The 15603-nt window shown below is 50.0% G+C and overlaps 1 protein-coding gene across 1 annotated transcript in view; it reads right to left on the reverse strand.

Moving 5' to 3' along the window:
* Nucleotides 1-1849: 1849 nt before the first annotated feature.
* The window catches only part of CUNH4orf50 (chromosome unknown C4orf50 homolog), a 31046-nt gene continuing 17292 nt past the window's right edge, over nucleotides 1850-15603 (reverse strand). Inside the window, exons 5-7 of the mRNA XM_017887083.1 lie at nucleotides 10038-10086; nucleotides 7653-7774; nucleotides 1850-2191 (exon numbers count right to left, since the gene is read on the reverse strand). Coding sequence (XP_017742572.1) covers nucleotides 1946-2191; nucleotides 7653-7774; nucleotides 10038-10086 — 417 coding nt within the window. The 3' untranslated portion in view covers nucleotides 1850-1945. The remainder of the gene's footprint in view (nucleotides 2192-7652; nucleotides 7775-10037; nucleotides 10087-15603) is intronic.

Genomic DNA, 15603 nt, shown 5'->3' on the forward strand with positions numbered 1-15603 from the left:
GGTCACTTCCTACTTGGAAATTGTAGGGAAGCCCTGGGGTGGTTGAACCAACAAAGGGATCACCGCAGTGGTTTTCAATCTGGGGATTCCTTGAGGGGTGGTAACAGGGCCACAGGGTCTCCAGGGGGGTCCCTGAAAACCTAGGTGGACAGCATCATCTTTACTTCTTCCCCAGCAGCATCTAGTCAGACACTCGCACAGCAGTCACTAAACGCATATTGAATAAATAAACAGACAGATCTCTGGGTAAATCAATCCAGGAATACATGGATGAATGTGTTAACCCATCAGAAAACCCCATAAACGAATTTAAAGGGTGGAACTCGATGTGCTGAGGCTGCCTTTCTTATGTCTCAATGGCTCCCCAATTTTCCTCAAAATAAAACCCACTAGTTTCTATAATTGTACAACATAAGTCACATGAGATGTTAACATCAAGGGAAGCCTGGGGAGGAGCCAGTGGGAACTTCGTGTAATTTTCACTTCAAAACAAAAAGCTAACCCATGTTAAAATAAATCTACGCACTTTGACACTTCCTGGGGAGCCCTCAGTTCCTTGTCATTGTCCTTGTTTGTCCTTCCAGGAAGGGACAGCCACTTCCAGGAGGGGACAGCCACTTCCAGGAGGGGACAGCCACTTCCAGGAGGGGACAGAATTGGAGAGGTAGTGGCTTTGGCCTTTTCCTTAAGCCCCTCCTCAGCCCCTTCCCAAAGAGAGAGGTGGCATCTCTGGTGAGTGAGCCCGGGTCAGGGTCTGGTGTGTGTCGTCCAAGCCCCCTGGACTCTCTTTATGGGGGGCTGCCCTCAGGATGGAAGTGCTCTTCTCCTGGGTTACCCACCTGATTCAGGGCATGAGTCTTTGTTCTTGGGGGAAGGAAGGGGTGCTGGATGGGAACGAGGCAGTGACTGCTTGTAGCTGGCTTGAGAAGCGCATGCTTTGCCCACTTCCCCTCCCGGGGCACATCCGCAGTTCAGTTTTATGCCTCAGGGCCTTTGCACATGCGTTCCCTCATATGGCAGCACCCTTCCCACCTCACCCACAGGACGCTGCTCAGCCATTCCTTTGTGGCTGACTTCCAATTCTCCCAAGCCAAGTAGAACTGACCCTTGCCTTCATCCTGTCGCTCAGGGCACAGGTGACACTTGTGTGCATGCTGATTTACTCACAGGAGTATCTCTCCCATTGTGCTGTGAGGTCCCCAGCACTGGGATCAACGTTGACTCATCTCTTCTCCTACATACCACATTGCCTGGCATCCAGTGGATAACGATAGACATTTTTGGAGTGAATGGACTGATTAGAAAGTTCTGGTTAGTTTTAATGTTTTTAAATGTAAAATATGTAATGATTTAAGTTAGGGATTTCACTTAGTAGACAAAAAAATCCTTTAAAACATGAGAAGGACCCCAGGGGCAGAAAATTCTCCATGGCCGATCATGTTCAGAGCTGTGAGATCCATCCTGGGCTCTCGGCCTCAGCATTGGCGAACCTCGGGCTGTAATTCTTTGCCGTAGGAGGCTGGCCTGGGTATTGTAGGATGTTTCATAGCATCCCTGGCCTCTACCCACCAGATGCCAGTAGCAGCGTCCCAGCTGTGACAACCCAAAATGTCTCCAGACATGGCCAGATTTTCCCTGGGGGCTAAAACAGCACCCAGTTGAGAACCTCTGGGCCAATCATCCAATAGGCTTTGGTACAGTAAATATTTCCTCTGCTGCCTCGACATTGCCAAAGCCAAACTCCTCAGAATTTGCCAGGCACAGGCCAGCATTTCTTTCAGGCTCTGACATTGAACACAAAATTCCCAAGCCGAAGGCAAAACCACTGGCCACTAAATGAGGACTTTGATTGCTACCAATTTCTTAAAGCACTCTCTGAAGGTTCCGCTTCAAATATTTATGGAGTCTATGAAATGGCTCCGGAGAATGAGTGGCCCTATTACATTTATAACTCCAGCGGTGATTTATGGACCTGGGAATTGCTGCAAATGCTTTGTCTAAGCTCTTGGTGAAAAGCCAGGATCCTCGCTGGGCTCAGGAGCTCGGAGGGTGCTGGGACGTTGTCGGCTTGGAGGGCAGGACAGGGCATTCCGCCTTTTTCTTGCAGACGTTGTGCGGAGAGTCCTGGTTCCACAGTGACCGCTGCCAGGCACGTTCCAGGATCAAGCGTGGACACCAAGGACAGAGGGAGCTGCGGGCAAGAGGACAGTGAAATGGTCTCTGCATCCAAATGTTTGTAAAAGCCCCTCCATTCACACATTTAATCAAAGGAAGAGACGACAAGGATAGCTAACAGTTACGGGGCATTTTCTGTACCTGGCACCAAATACTCTTCACACATTGGCTCACTTCCTTTGGTGACAGTTCAATGAGACACACGCTATCATTACTGTGCTCTGGGTCAGAAAATGAGATTGGGGCAGCGTGAGACTCCCCCTCCACGTCATGAGGCAGGTGCCTGACAATACAGTCAAGAGTCCTGTAGAGTGGATGTCCTCTATAAATTTTCTATTTCCCAGTGACAAGAGAAAGTGACCTTCCCTTGAAAGAGGAACTAATGTCTTGCTGGTTGCAAACCTCATGCCCAGCATGTCTCAGGGCTTTCCCCAAATGTGTCATCTTACTTGCCTTCACTTAGTTCCCCCAACAAGCTATCATCAGGCCCACTTTAGAGATGAAAACCCACTTAACAGTTTAAGAGATTCTAAATGCCTTCACTAAATGTATTAGCTCTGAAGTGGCTGGCTCAGAATTCAAAGCTAAGCCCATCTGATTTCAAATCTCTGCTCTTTCTACATCTCCTTTCCAGTCACTATTGTACCTGCGATCCCGTCACAACCAGCATCTCACACCTCTCAGGCACCTTTCCTGCAAATGACAGGAAGGACCGCCTCACCAGGTAACATGTGAGTCCTGCTAATGCCTCTTCTCCTTCCTCTAAAAGGTGTGTCAGGTGTGTCTGTGCCTTGCCAGACAGATCTGCAGAATGGAGCCAAATTCTCCACCAGTCCCAGGAGACAAGAGCAGCCGCAGGTTTGCAATGTGCAGGGCCTTCTGCCTTGCCGGTGGAAGACGCTGAAGAAGAGGCTAGACAGCAGAGGCAGGGAATCGGCGATCACAATGTGGCAAGCCTGACCTTGTCCCTGCCCTCAAAGCACTTCCAATCCAGTGTGACAGGCAGACACATAAACTAGATATTTATGCTGCAGTGTTCAAGCCCAAAGAGAGACCCACAGGTGCTGACGAAGGCTCCAGGACAGAAGTGAAGATTGCACACTGAAGATCTGGGAAGGCCTCATGGAGGTAGTGTCTGAGCTCGGCTTTTGGGGAGGAGCAGGATTCTGTTATGTGTTTAAAACGCAAGGTCATTCTGGGCTGACTAATGTGTGCATAGAGTCTGGACTCCATCTTATAATAATAATAATAATGATAGTCGGCCTGGCTCATGCCTGTAATCCCGGCACTTTGGGAGGCTGAGGTGGGTGGCTCACCTGAGGTCAGGAGTTCGAGACCACCCTGGTCAACATGGTAAAACCCTGTCTCTACTAAAAATACAAAAATTAGCTGGGTGTGGTGGTGCACGCCTGTAATCTCAGCTACTCAAAAGGCTGAGGCAGGAGAACCGCTCAAAGCTGGGAGGCAGAGGTTGCAGTGAGCCGAGATCATGCCTCTGCACTCCAGCCTGGGCAACAGAGGGAGAATCCATCTCAAAATAATAATAATAATGATGATGATGATGATAGTTTAAGCAATATGAAACTACTGTTTTTGAGGGAAAGAGTAGTATAATATTGGCAATTTCCTAGGGTTCGATCTACAACAGTGAAAATTTACTGAGTTCTTACGATGTATCCTTCCAAGTGCTTTCCAGGTATTGATTCATTGCATCTTTACAAAATACCAAGGAGATAAGTGCTATTATTATTATCCCATCATACAGATGAAGCAACAGAAGCCCAGAGAGGTGAAGTGGCCCAAGGCCACACAGCTAATAGGAGCCTGCTGCAAGATTTGAACTCAGGCCATATGGCTCTCAAGCCTGCATGATCCCCCACCACAGGAACAGCTGAACCCTGGGATGCAGTGTTGGATCTTCAGTGGGTGAGTGATGGGATGAGGCTAATGTTACAGAGGGCTAAACATTTCCTCATTCACTCAAGATTTGTCAGCCTTTTCAGGACATGTCTGTGTACTCTTAAGCTCTCTTCTCCTTTTTGCGCTAAGCTCAACCATACAGTAACAGAATTGTGTGACGTGACGAATTTAGTTACTGCCCTTCAAAACTCCATGCCTCATTTTCCTTGTAGATCACGAATCTCCTGGTGTCATTATTTAACAAGTTTGTTTTCAGCATGGGAAGCTCTTCCCCAAAACCAGCCCAGATACGTGGCTTGCCGTCTGTTTTTGCCCAAGGCAAGGAGCTGTGTTCCCAGATGCTCATGATGACTGGACAGAACCAAGACTGCAGCGAAAATGGAGTGCTGGGAACCAGGAGCAGGTGCCGTGCGCCTTCCAGAGAAACAGCCTGATGTCCCCTGTCTCTGGCTAACTACTCACCCAACAAGTGCTCCTGAAGGCCTCCTGTGGGCCAGGTACCGTGCAAAGCACGGGGAAAACGTTTAAATTGACATTCTGCCATCTTGCTACAAAGAAACAGAAGTCCCCTATGGACTTGAAATTATTTCTAACAGAGGAAATCCTCCAACAGAGGAAATCATTTCAAGTCCACAGCATTTCCAGTCCAGTGGGATTCTGTGTTTGTGGCGATGACTTTGAAGAAAGCTGAAGAACACCTGACAAACTTGGAACCATAAGGGTATTAAGATGCGTTTTTGGTTTATCCTTTCATGCAACATGTTACTTCACCTCTTTCCTCAGAAGCTTTGCTACAGGTTTCTGGCCAGTATCACCGAGAGCGGACACTGGAGAGTTTGTTCTCACACTGAGATCCAGATTGGAACTTTGAGGGAGGGAGGAGGGGACTGTTCCTCTCCCCCAACCCCGCCCCATCCAGGCCATGCACCATCTGGCCACGTAACGATCAGAGGGTCAGCTCCAGAACAAGGCGCCCTGGGTTGGGAGCCCGGCCCAGCCGCTTATGAGCTGGGTGGACTTTGCCCCTCTGTGCCTCACCTTTTCTCACAGGTAAAGTGGAGCTGATGCTGATATCTGTTTGGTGAGCCCTTTGTGGGACTGTCTGAGCCAATGCCGGCACAGTAAGATTTGGGTGTGCTTTCTGTTTCGCTGCTGTTGCTATCACTGTCGTCATTATCCTCTTCTCGTCTCCTCTCTACCTCCTCATACTTCATGCTCCAGAGATGTTGCTTGCCATGCCTCCAAATGCCTCATGGGCACTCACCCTCCCATCTCTTTGCAAGTGTTCCCTTCACCTAAAATGTTTTCTTCTTTTTTTCTTCTTCTTTCTTTCTTTCCTTCCTTTCTTTCTTTTCTTTTTCTTTCTTTCTTTCTGTTTCTTTCTCTCTCTTTCCTTCTTTCTTTTCTTTTCTTTCTTTCTCTTTCTTTCCTTCCTTCCTTTCCTTCCTTTCCTTCCTTTCCTTCCTTTCCTTCCTTTCCTTCCTTTCCTTCCTTCCTTCCTTCCTTCCTTCTTTCCTTCTTTCCTTTCTTTCTTTTTGAGATGTAGTCTCGCTCTGTTGCCCAGGCTGGAGTGCAGTGACACAATCTTGACTCACTACAACACTGGCCTCCAGGGTTCAAGCAATTCTCCTGTCTCAGCCTCCCAAGTAGCTGAGACTACAGGCATGCACCACCATGCCCAGCTAATTTTTGTATTTTTAGTAGAGACGGGGTTTCACCATGTTGGCCAGCTAGCCTCAAACTCCTGACCTCAAGTGACCCACCTACTTCGGCCCTTCAAAGTGCTGGGATTACAGGCGTGAGCCACTGCGCCCAGGCTGCCTAGAATATCTTCTACCTGCTGCCGATAAGGTAGACCAAAATAAGAAATCAGAGGTAATTAACCTAGGAATGATCAAGACTTTTTTTTTATTCTTAGAAAAGAAGTCATTTAAAATGAAAGTTACCAGTCAGAAAAAAAAGTTTAAGGTCAATAACAATAGCTATCATATTTTTTGAATACCTCCCCTATTTTTGATTCCAGGAACTGTAATAAATACTTCATATGCATGATTTCACTGAATTGTCCCAACAAGCCTGAGAGGTAAATATTATTGTCTGTTTCATCTTTTAGATGAAACAAATTAATGTAATCATGCAGGCAGGAAAGAAGCCATAGGGATAAAAGAAGGGAGAAAAAATACAATCGGCTGAAATAAAATAAGAGCAGTTTTCCTTCTGAGTAATGGCTGCTTTCTGTTTTTTTTTTTTTTCTGTGAGCACCTCTGATGTGCCAGGCACACACTCAGCTCTGCCTGCCTGATTTCTCCTCCTAACAGTAACAGGCAGGCAGCCGCATTTCACAGCTGAGAGTTACCTGCAGGCAGAGGAAGTACTTGCCCAATATCACACGGAACTAAAAAGGGGTAGGGACTGGGACTTGAATTCAGATTTGCCAGACCCCAAAGCTCATAAGTAAAATAAGTTTTCTCTGGGAAGACAGAGGGGAGTGCTGCTCTGGCAATGACTGATTAGGATCTTCGGGACCAAACCTGCAGTAAGTGCAACTAGAAAAGGTAGGGGGACTGTAACAAAACATTTGTCTGGAGGCATCTGAGAGCTACCAAGGATATGAGGACTTGGGGGACCAAAATTGAAAACAAAAGAGAAGCCAAGAAAAGCGAGCAGGTCGCTTGAGGATGTATTTCCCCTCGAGGTGAAGGCAGGGTCTGTGCAGAAAAGAGCCAACTGAGAAGGTGAAAAGCTAAGGAGAGCTCTGAGCAGCCTCCTGGGTCCGACAGGGGAAAGGGCTCTGAAATACTCGACAGGCTTTTATGCCCTAGGAGTGAGCGTGAACCAGAAACACAGCAGACCTCCTGAGCACTGGAACTCCTCGATGACTCAGCGCTGAGGTGAGAAAGATGATCTGCTCTGACCAGAACAAAGGAAGTCCTCCGTGGATGGAGATACTGTCAGACCTCACATTGTATCATCAGTGTTCCATATATGATGTCCAGCATCCACTAAAAGTCACCAGACAGCTGGGAGCGGTGGCTCACGCCTGTAATCCCAGCACTTTGGGAGGCCAAGGTGGGCAGATCAGGAGGTCAGGAGTTCGAGACCAGCCTGGCCAACAGAGTGAAACCTCATCTCTACTAAAAATACAAAAATTAGCTGGGCGCGGTGGTGGGCACCTGTAATCCCCAGATACTTGGGAGGCTGAGGCAGGAGAATTGCTTGAAACCAGGAGGAAGAGCCTGCAGTGAGCCGAGATCGTGCCACTGCACTCCAGCCTGGGCAACAGAGCAAGACTCCTCAAAAAAAAAAAAAGAAAAAAAAAAAAAGTCACCAGACCTAGGACACATGATTTGAGCAGAAACAAACATTAAAATTAGATCATAGAAAGAGACTGAGGGTGAAACCTGGGGGCGCTGTTGGGGAGTGGGTCGTGCTCTATTTCTTGACTTGGTGGTGTTTTTCCAGGTGTATATTGCTTGGATAATTTGCTAAGCTGTTAATGTGTTGTACTTTCAATAACAAAGTTCATTTACGAAATGAGGTGACAGGTGCCTTCTCACCTTCAGGGAATCCAGTTGGGCTGTCTGTGCTGGCCACTCCGGCTCGGGAACAGGCCAGGACTCTGAAGACGATGAGCTTTGGAGGACGCTGTCCATTTCAGGATTCAAGAGGTGTGTCTGAGCTGGAAGGGAAAATTCTCAGTCAAGCCTCCACCAGGAACCCAGATGAAAAGTCTACAAGTGTCTGGGCCCTGCCATAGCCTTCTTCACTCTCTAGCCATTCCCAGATCATTCCTAGATCCCATGCCCCGGGGCAGAGGCCCTCTCAGATGCCTTTGAGCTCTCCAAGCACCTCACCCACACGCCTCTGATGGCGCTCTCATGATCTTGGGATATCCCAGAAAACTGCCTGCCTGCCTCGCCTTCCCCTACCTGGCTGCAAGCTCATTCCATGCAGGGACCACAGCCTTCGCAAGCCGGCTTAGCTTCGTAAGCCCAGAAACACCTATGTGGGATCTGGCACATGGTGGCCCTCCAGACATGTCCAGTGAAAAAATAACCCAATCGGTCTAGTACATGTCCTTCTTTGAAAGGGGATGAAGCTGAGCCAGAGAGGGGAGGAGACTTGCCTGGGGCCACAGAGAGAAAATTAGTGGCAGAAGCAGACCAGCTAGGATCTGTGCCTCTCCAACTGGGAGAACAGGTGCCAAGTCAGGGTGTAGGGACAGAAGGCCAAGGTAGAGAAGGACAGGCCCATCCTGAGGCGTCAAAGACTGAGAACAGGTTTCTCTGGTCGTGTACTGACGTCATGCTATGTGTCAGGTGCCAGACACTCCAGAGGAAGGTCATGTTTACCTCCTGTTAAAGAGTGTATGGCTCAGAGAGGTTAATGAACTCATCTAAGACCACACAGCTGGCAAGAATAGAATCTAGAAATAAGAACCACTAGATGAACAGATCTCAATAGCAGCTCGGTCTTAAAGGTAACACCATCCAGATGTTCTACATGTTTTTATCAAGCACCTGATCCAAACACAACACTAAACAAATCCTTAGGAGCCCCATCCCACCCCCACACTCAGGGTAGTAAGCTGCGCTTAAACAAGACCCAACCAAATGCCACCTGTTTCCCCAAAACTATTGAAATAAAAAAAAGTAAAAGAAGGCCCAGGAAAATTCTGTCTGGTCAGGTAGTGGCTTAATTTTCTTTTTAATAATAAAAATAGGCCAGGCGCAGTGGCTCACACCTGTCATCTCAGCACTTTGGGAGGCCGAGGCAGGCAGATCACATGAGGTCAGGAGTTTCAGACCAGCCTGGCCAACATGGAGAAACCCTGTCTCTACAAAAATTAGCCAGGCATGACAGCGGGTGCCTGTAATCTCAGCTACTGGGGAGGCTGAGGTGGGAGAATTGCTTGAACAGAGGAGGTGGAAGTTGCAGTGAGCCAAGATCACACCATTGCACTCCAGCGTGGGTGACAGAGTGAGACTCCATCTCAAAAATAAATAAATAAATGAATAATAAAAATAACAGAACCAAAAAAAAAAGCACTCATGTTACCATCTCTCTGAGTAACCATGGCTAGTACTTTAGTTGCTGTCCTAGCCTAAGTTGCAGATCAGACCCAGATGTGCACATAGAATCATACAGCTATAATTATATGAAACATTCCATATCGTAACAGTTTTTTTTTCTTTTTTTGAGATGGAATCTCGCTCTTTCACCAGGCTGGAGTGCAGTGGCATGATCTCGGCTCACTGCAACCTCCTCCTCCTGGGTTCCAGCAATTCTCCTGCCTCAGCCTCCCGAGTAGCTGGGACTACAGGCGCCCACCACCATGCCTGGCTAATTTTTGTATTTTTAGTAAAGACGAGGTCTCACCATGTTGGCCAGGATGGTGTCAATCTCTTGACCTTGTGATCTGCCCTCCTCGGCCTCCCAAAGTGCTGGGATTACAGGCACGAGTCACCATGCCTGGCCCATATCCTAACAGTTTTGAACTTAGTAGAACATGGTAATTCCCATGCTGTTGCATGGCGTTTTTCAGTACCATTTTAATGACTATGCTGTATTTCACTGATTATATGGGCTCGTTAACAATATTGAGGGTTTCCCCCAATTTTTCACTATTACAGATGCACTGGCAGGAACATGCCTGTCCACAGAATCTTTCCACATACAGAATTATCTACCTAGGATGAGTTTCCAGGAGTGAAACTCTAGCACTGAGGAATTTGAACGTTTGTATTTTTCCAGTGTGTTCTCATTGTGAAATGAGAAGACAATGCCACACAGGAAAGGGGGAGGGAGAAGTGGGTCCCATTCCTTTTAGTAGCATGAACGTGACAGTGGGCATCTCTCCCCTGGCCCACCAGTCACAGCGTCCTGCTGGCCTGGACTTTTTCTGAGTACACACGCTTTTCCTGATCAAAAATCACACTGACCTCTTAGAGCTGCCGTCATCTCAGACTTGATGTCCAGGTGGTGGCTTGTCTGCAAGAAAACACACCTGGGCAGTTATTCTGCATGGCACTGGAGGGACAGCCTTGCACAGAGCACTGCAACTGGGCCAAGCAGGGCCATCACCCCTCCCCGAAAAAACTGCATTCTGTGTAGGACCAGCCCTGCCTGTGTGCATGAAGGCCTCCCTCCTCTTCTCTCCAGGATGCTCGAAGGAGAACAGGAATTGGTTTTGCTCTTAGGAAACACCGGCACAGAAAAATGATTCCATTTCCTTTTCTCAAATTAAATCTCCAAACGGAGACAGTAATAAAAGTGCTTTAGAAACCGCTATTAAAAAACATTTTAATGAGGACATCCGGTGCTCTGATGTCTCCCCTGGGGCCCCTGATTTAATCACCCAGGAATTCAGGTCAGGCTTGGGTCTGAGTGCACCACCGCACAGACCAGTGTCCTCCTGGTTCCGCACTGCACGGGGCAGGTGAGAAGTGAGATGGCAATGATCACTCAACTGATTGGCCCATGGCCCCCAGGTGGTTGAGTAAGAACAACTGCTGGATCTTCAAGGCAGGTGAGAGTTGTTTCCAGACCAGCAGCCTGGATCTTGCTTCCTCCTGGGTGTTTCTGTGATAGCTGTCTTCCCTGTCTCCACTTCCAACACCCTGGTCACACTCTTCCTCCAGGTATAGGAGACCATCTCCATGTCTGGAAGGGCCCTGCCCTCTCTTTCTGTCTCTGGTGAACTTCTACATAGATGTCAAGGCCCAAGTCAAATGTTGCCTCCTCTGTGAAGTCTTCCCTGACTCCACCTGGCAGAGTTCAGCCACTTGCCTCTCACACAGCCCCTCCTGTGCTGCAGCGGCACCTGGGTTCTATGAGGGTCCCCTCTAACCTGAATTGACTGGTGCAGGGCCTAATACTCAGGGACATGGGTAATGGCTCAGCCATCTTCTGGTAGTGACCGGATCACACCAGCACTCCTGGGAGCCTTCGGTACCAGGCACAATGCCTGCTCCTGAACGGTGCTCTTAGAGCACTTTGCTGTCGCCCGTATCAACACTGCTGTGGCTTCAAGCACCATGGACTCTCCCACCCCCGTGCCTGTACCCAAGCAGTTCTCGCAGCCTTGAGACCTTCACTCCATCTTTTCAGCTGTTAAATCCTGCTTTCTGTCCTTCAAGGCCGGGTCTGAGTGCTTCCTCCTCCTCCAATCTGTCTCTCTCTCCTCTCTGCTTATTTCCAGTGCTTTGAATGAATGCCTTTTATTGCCCCTGGGTTTAAAGTCAGGTGTCTCCTCATTAGATAGAGGCTCCTTCAATGAGAGACTAAGGTTTGGTTTGCCTTCGTAGAGGATACACCCGCAGAGCAGCCTCAGGTGCACTCAACTGACTTCTGGGTGGGCCTGCATTCAGTATGTGATTGGGGTGCAAGGACCCTTGTCTGCTTCCAGCTCCTCAACTACCGCATGGGCCTGGAGTGGCTGGAGAGGGGCTGTGTGAGAGGCAGAGTTGGGCTTTTTTTTTTTGAGACGGAGTCTTGCTCTGTCGCCCAGGCTGGAGTGCAGTGGCCGGATCTCAGCTCACTGCAAGCTCCGCCTCCCGGGCTCACGCTATTCTCCTGCCTCAGCCTCCCGAGTAGCTGGGACTACAGGCGCCCGCCACCTCGCCCGGCTAGTTTTTTGTAGTTTTAGTAGAGACAGGGTTTCACCGTGTTAGCCAGGCTGGTCTCGATCTCCTGACCTCGTGATCCGCCCGTCTCGGCCTCCCAAAGTGCTGGGATTACAGGCTTGAGCCACCGCGCCCGGCCAAGAAGGAATGGCCACTAAATGCCAGTGACACAGAGTAAGGGACAGATGAAGACTTGTGCTACATTCTCCCGAGCCCTGCCTCTCTCCCCACGCAGACTTTTAGGGAAATATTCTAAGTTTCATAAAGGCAAGAGTTCAAGAGAAAATAATTGCCTGGATCCTTGGAGGCCCAGGCTTGGGGATTTGCAGATTTAATGAACTGGGGGAGTTCAGGGTTTTGAGGGACAATTCTTCAATCGTCTGAGTATGACTGCCCCTTTTTTAGACCAGATTCCATTTCCAAAGGCCCGCAACTAGATCTCGTTGATAAATACCCAGAGGAAAGCAGGAGGTGGCAGGAGGAAGAAACAGCAGGGCGAGAGGAGGTAAAATTAGCATCTTCCTTACTAGGTCACCTACCTCTTTGCCCCGACCGGAGACTCTCCCCTGCTAGTGCACCCAAGGCCCCTGGCTGTGCCCAGGGGAGCAAAACTGAGGGTTTGCTTGGAGGTGCCCCAAAAGCTGTTGGGTGTGTGTGTGTGACAGGTGCGGCGCCAGGCATCTGACATGGGGTCTTATTCAAACCTCACAGAGCCCCATCTGGGGACAGCAGCCTCCACCCGGCCGAAGACGACAGGTGGCTTAGGCAGGTGAAAGGCAAGTGTCAAGTTCATGAGATGGGTAACTATTGAGAATGAAGCTGTCATCATCTGCTGGTGAATCTCCATGCCCAGAGAGAGGACAGGAAACCACGCCCCAGGAGCACAGGAAGCTCCGGAGTTCTCTGTTCTCTGATGGGAACTTCCATCTGGAGATTGGACCTCAGGGGCAGACAATAGGGGAGGGCAGGAGAGCCAGCTGCCATCCTAGCCAGTGCTGTGACCCAGGTGAGCCCCAGCACCCCTCTTCTCCTCTCCTTTGGTACCCGGGCCTCTGCCTCCAAGGTCTCAGGGACAGGGTAACTGAGTACAGACAGCAAAGGTGTCTCATTTCACGCTTGTGAATATCAACAGAGTAGGTCCAGGCAAAACACAGGAAAAATAAAAGGCCCCCTGGGGCTAGGGGCCAGTAGGGGAATGGGAGAGGAAGCAAAACAGGCCCAACAAGGTGCCCTGAGCCCTGCTCACTCAAGGCGTCCAGGGGACAAGGTGGAATTAAGAACTCCAGAGAGGTTTTAGGAATCTGAGAACAGCAGGAGCCTGCCTTCCCTGAGGGCCCATCTCCAGCTAACATCAGGGAGGTGGCAAGACCCATGTTCCCAGCAGAAGGAAGAGTGACCTTTGCCATGGCCAGACTGACCTCGTGGGATTCCCTCCATCTCCAGAACAGACACCTGAGCTGGAGAGAATCAGCACAGCAGGAGGAAGGAAGCCAGGGCGGATACAAGGGTGACCCATGGATGCTAGTGACCCGGACGGTAAAACAGCAGATACCAGCACAGACAGTGGCGCCAGCACCCATGGCCCCCAGCCCATCGTCACATGCCTGTGGAAAGGGCACTGGGGATGAACCCACTGAGGCTCAATTTCCACCACCCACCCAAACCAGGACAAGCAAAGATAATGGAAATACAAAGATTCAGTCACATGCAGGGAGGGGAGGTGGTCACTGACTGCTGCCTGCATGGGCATCAGGCCATGCCACCTCCTCCTGAAAGGGTAGAGTTTAGTGGTCCCATCCCGAGGCCCAGCCCCCACCCCCTCAACAGCCCTGGGATATGCTGAGGCTCAGGGTCCCCTGTGGACCCTTGCAGCAGGATGCTGGGAAGGTGGAGTGAGCAGATCCATGGAGAGCGTGCGAGGCGGAGGGCAGCGTGAGCCTTGGCCACCATGGCTTGGCTGGATAAATGAAGGCAGCCTGTCCAATTGGGACCCTAGCCCAGCCCATGCCCCCATCCCAAAGGTAGGGGCCAGAGAATGGGAGCGTCTCAGGACACTGTGGGCACCAGGAGCCCAGGACCATCCAGGGGTGTTCCTGGAAGGTACATCAACCCTCCACTGCCTGGCTGGAGTTCCCAGGACCTGTCCCTTGCTGCTCTGGCACTTCCTACCTCCAGCCCATCAGAGTCTCCTCAGCCATCCTGGCAGTCCTCCTGGGCTCCTATCCAGAGCCCAAAGGCCTCCATCGGGAATTCCATCTGTGTCCTCTGAATCGAGAGTTACTGTCCATCAAGCAAGCAGCACTGGATCTGCTTCCTGTCCGGCTACCAGTAGGAGGAGCTGCCAACGCCACTCCCACCCTGCTCTCCACTGAGAACCAAGAGGCAGACACCCCGCCGGGGCACAGGTGCCTGTGACCTCCCATCCAGCCCAGCCTCCCCCCACTCCTCCCCATGGCTTCCCATCAGCCCAGCCTCCCCGCCACTCTGGAGTTCTCTGAGTTTCTGAAACACATCATACTTTTTTTTCACTTTCAAAAGGTCTGTCAGGGACACCCTGGTCCACGGAAGCATGTCCGGGCCCAGAAACACATCCTTATAGGAGATGAATGCATCTGTCCGATGACATTATTATAACTCTCTCTGCTCTCATTCTGGGCTCTCAAATGACAGATGAGGAAATGAATGAAAAAATTTGATTTTCCAGATAATTCTGCTATAGGGAGAGAATATGCTGACAATTTTTCATCCATCCATCAGATACTTCAACCTGCATAATAGTTCTATTTCTCATAGGAAACTTAAAAATTAATGTTCCAGTGTATACATCATTCTCTGTGAGTTTGGTCATTGTAAGTCAGTCTATCCAACCCCAGTGAACATTTCAATTCTAGCTCCATGGCCTAGGAGAATGGGGAGCAGCCCTTGGAAGGTGGGCCACTGCTATGATGTCCCCTCAGCAGACAGACAGCTGGCCTTCCAGGGTGACACCAGCTGCATTTGCTGTTTGATACTTTCACAACCTGGAACTCTGCTTTCGATTTTTTTTTTTTTTTGACGGAGTCTTGCTGTGTCACCAGGCTGGATGGAGTGCAGTGGTGTGATCTCGGCTCACTGAAACCTCCACTTCCCTGGTTCAAGAGATTCTCCTGCCTCAGCCTCCTGAGTAGCTGGGACTACAGGCATGTGCCACCACACCTGGCTCATTTTTGTATTTTTAGTAGAGACAGGGTTTCTCCATGTTGGCCAGGATGGTCCCGATCTCCTGACCTTGTGATCTGCCTGCCTTGGCCTCCCAAAGTGCTGAGATTACAGGCGTGAGCCACCGTACCCAGCCTGCTTTCAATTTTATCTCACTTAACCCCCAGATATCAGGTCTGTAGTGGATCTCAAGGACTATGAAGGCATTTTGACAAAATTCTGCTCTTTTCTCACCCCTATTCTAGTTCTGAAGGAGTCTTGTACCCCTTGGGCAAAGAGAAGAGCAAGAGACTGGGAGCCTGGGGCTCTGGATTCAAGTTCTGCCTGTGGACCGAGTCAACAAATGGCCCTGAACATGCCTCTTGGCCTCCAGGCCTCCATCTCTGCTGTGCAATGATTTGGACCAGAAGGGACCTCTGAAGGCTGTGAGGGAAAGGAAGGATCAGAGGAGGTTGGCCTTGCAGAGACCAGACTGGGCAGAGCTGCAGAGGGAGACTCAGACCTGGTGCCAAGGGGCTGAGAGCAAGTCCTATAGGCAGAGCCTGGAGGGACCGTGGAAAACAGTCCCGGCTGTGTTTACCGTGGGAGCTGCGTCTCGCCCGCGCACATAAGGAGCGGAGCTGGTCTGGCAGGGGCATTGCTGGCTTGTCCCCAGGAAGGGGGCTGCATGTACGTGTGTGGGCAG

This window comes from Rhinopithecus bieti, unplaced genomic scaffold, assembly GCF_001698545.2.
Source record: "Rhinopithecus bieti isolate Rb0 unplaced genomic scaffold, ASM169854v2 scaffold_16601, whole genome shotgun sequence".
Classification (NCBI taxonomy): domain Eukaryota; kingdom Metazoa; phylum Chordata; class Mammalia; order Primates; family Cercopithecidae; genus Rhinopithecus; species Rhinopithecus bieti.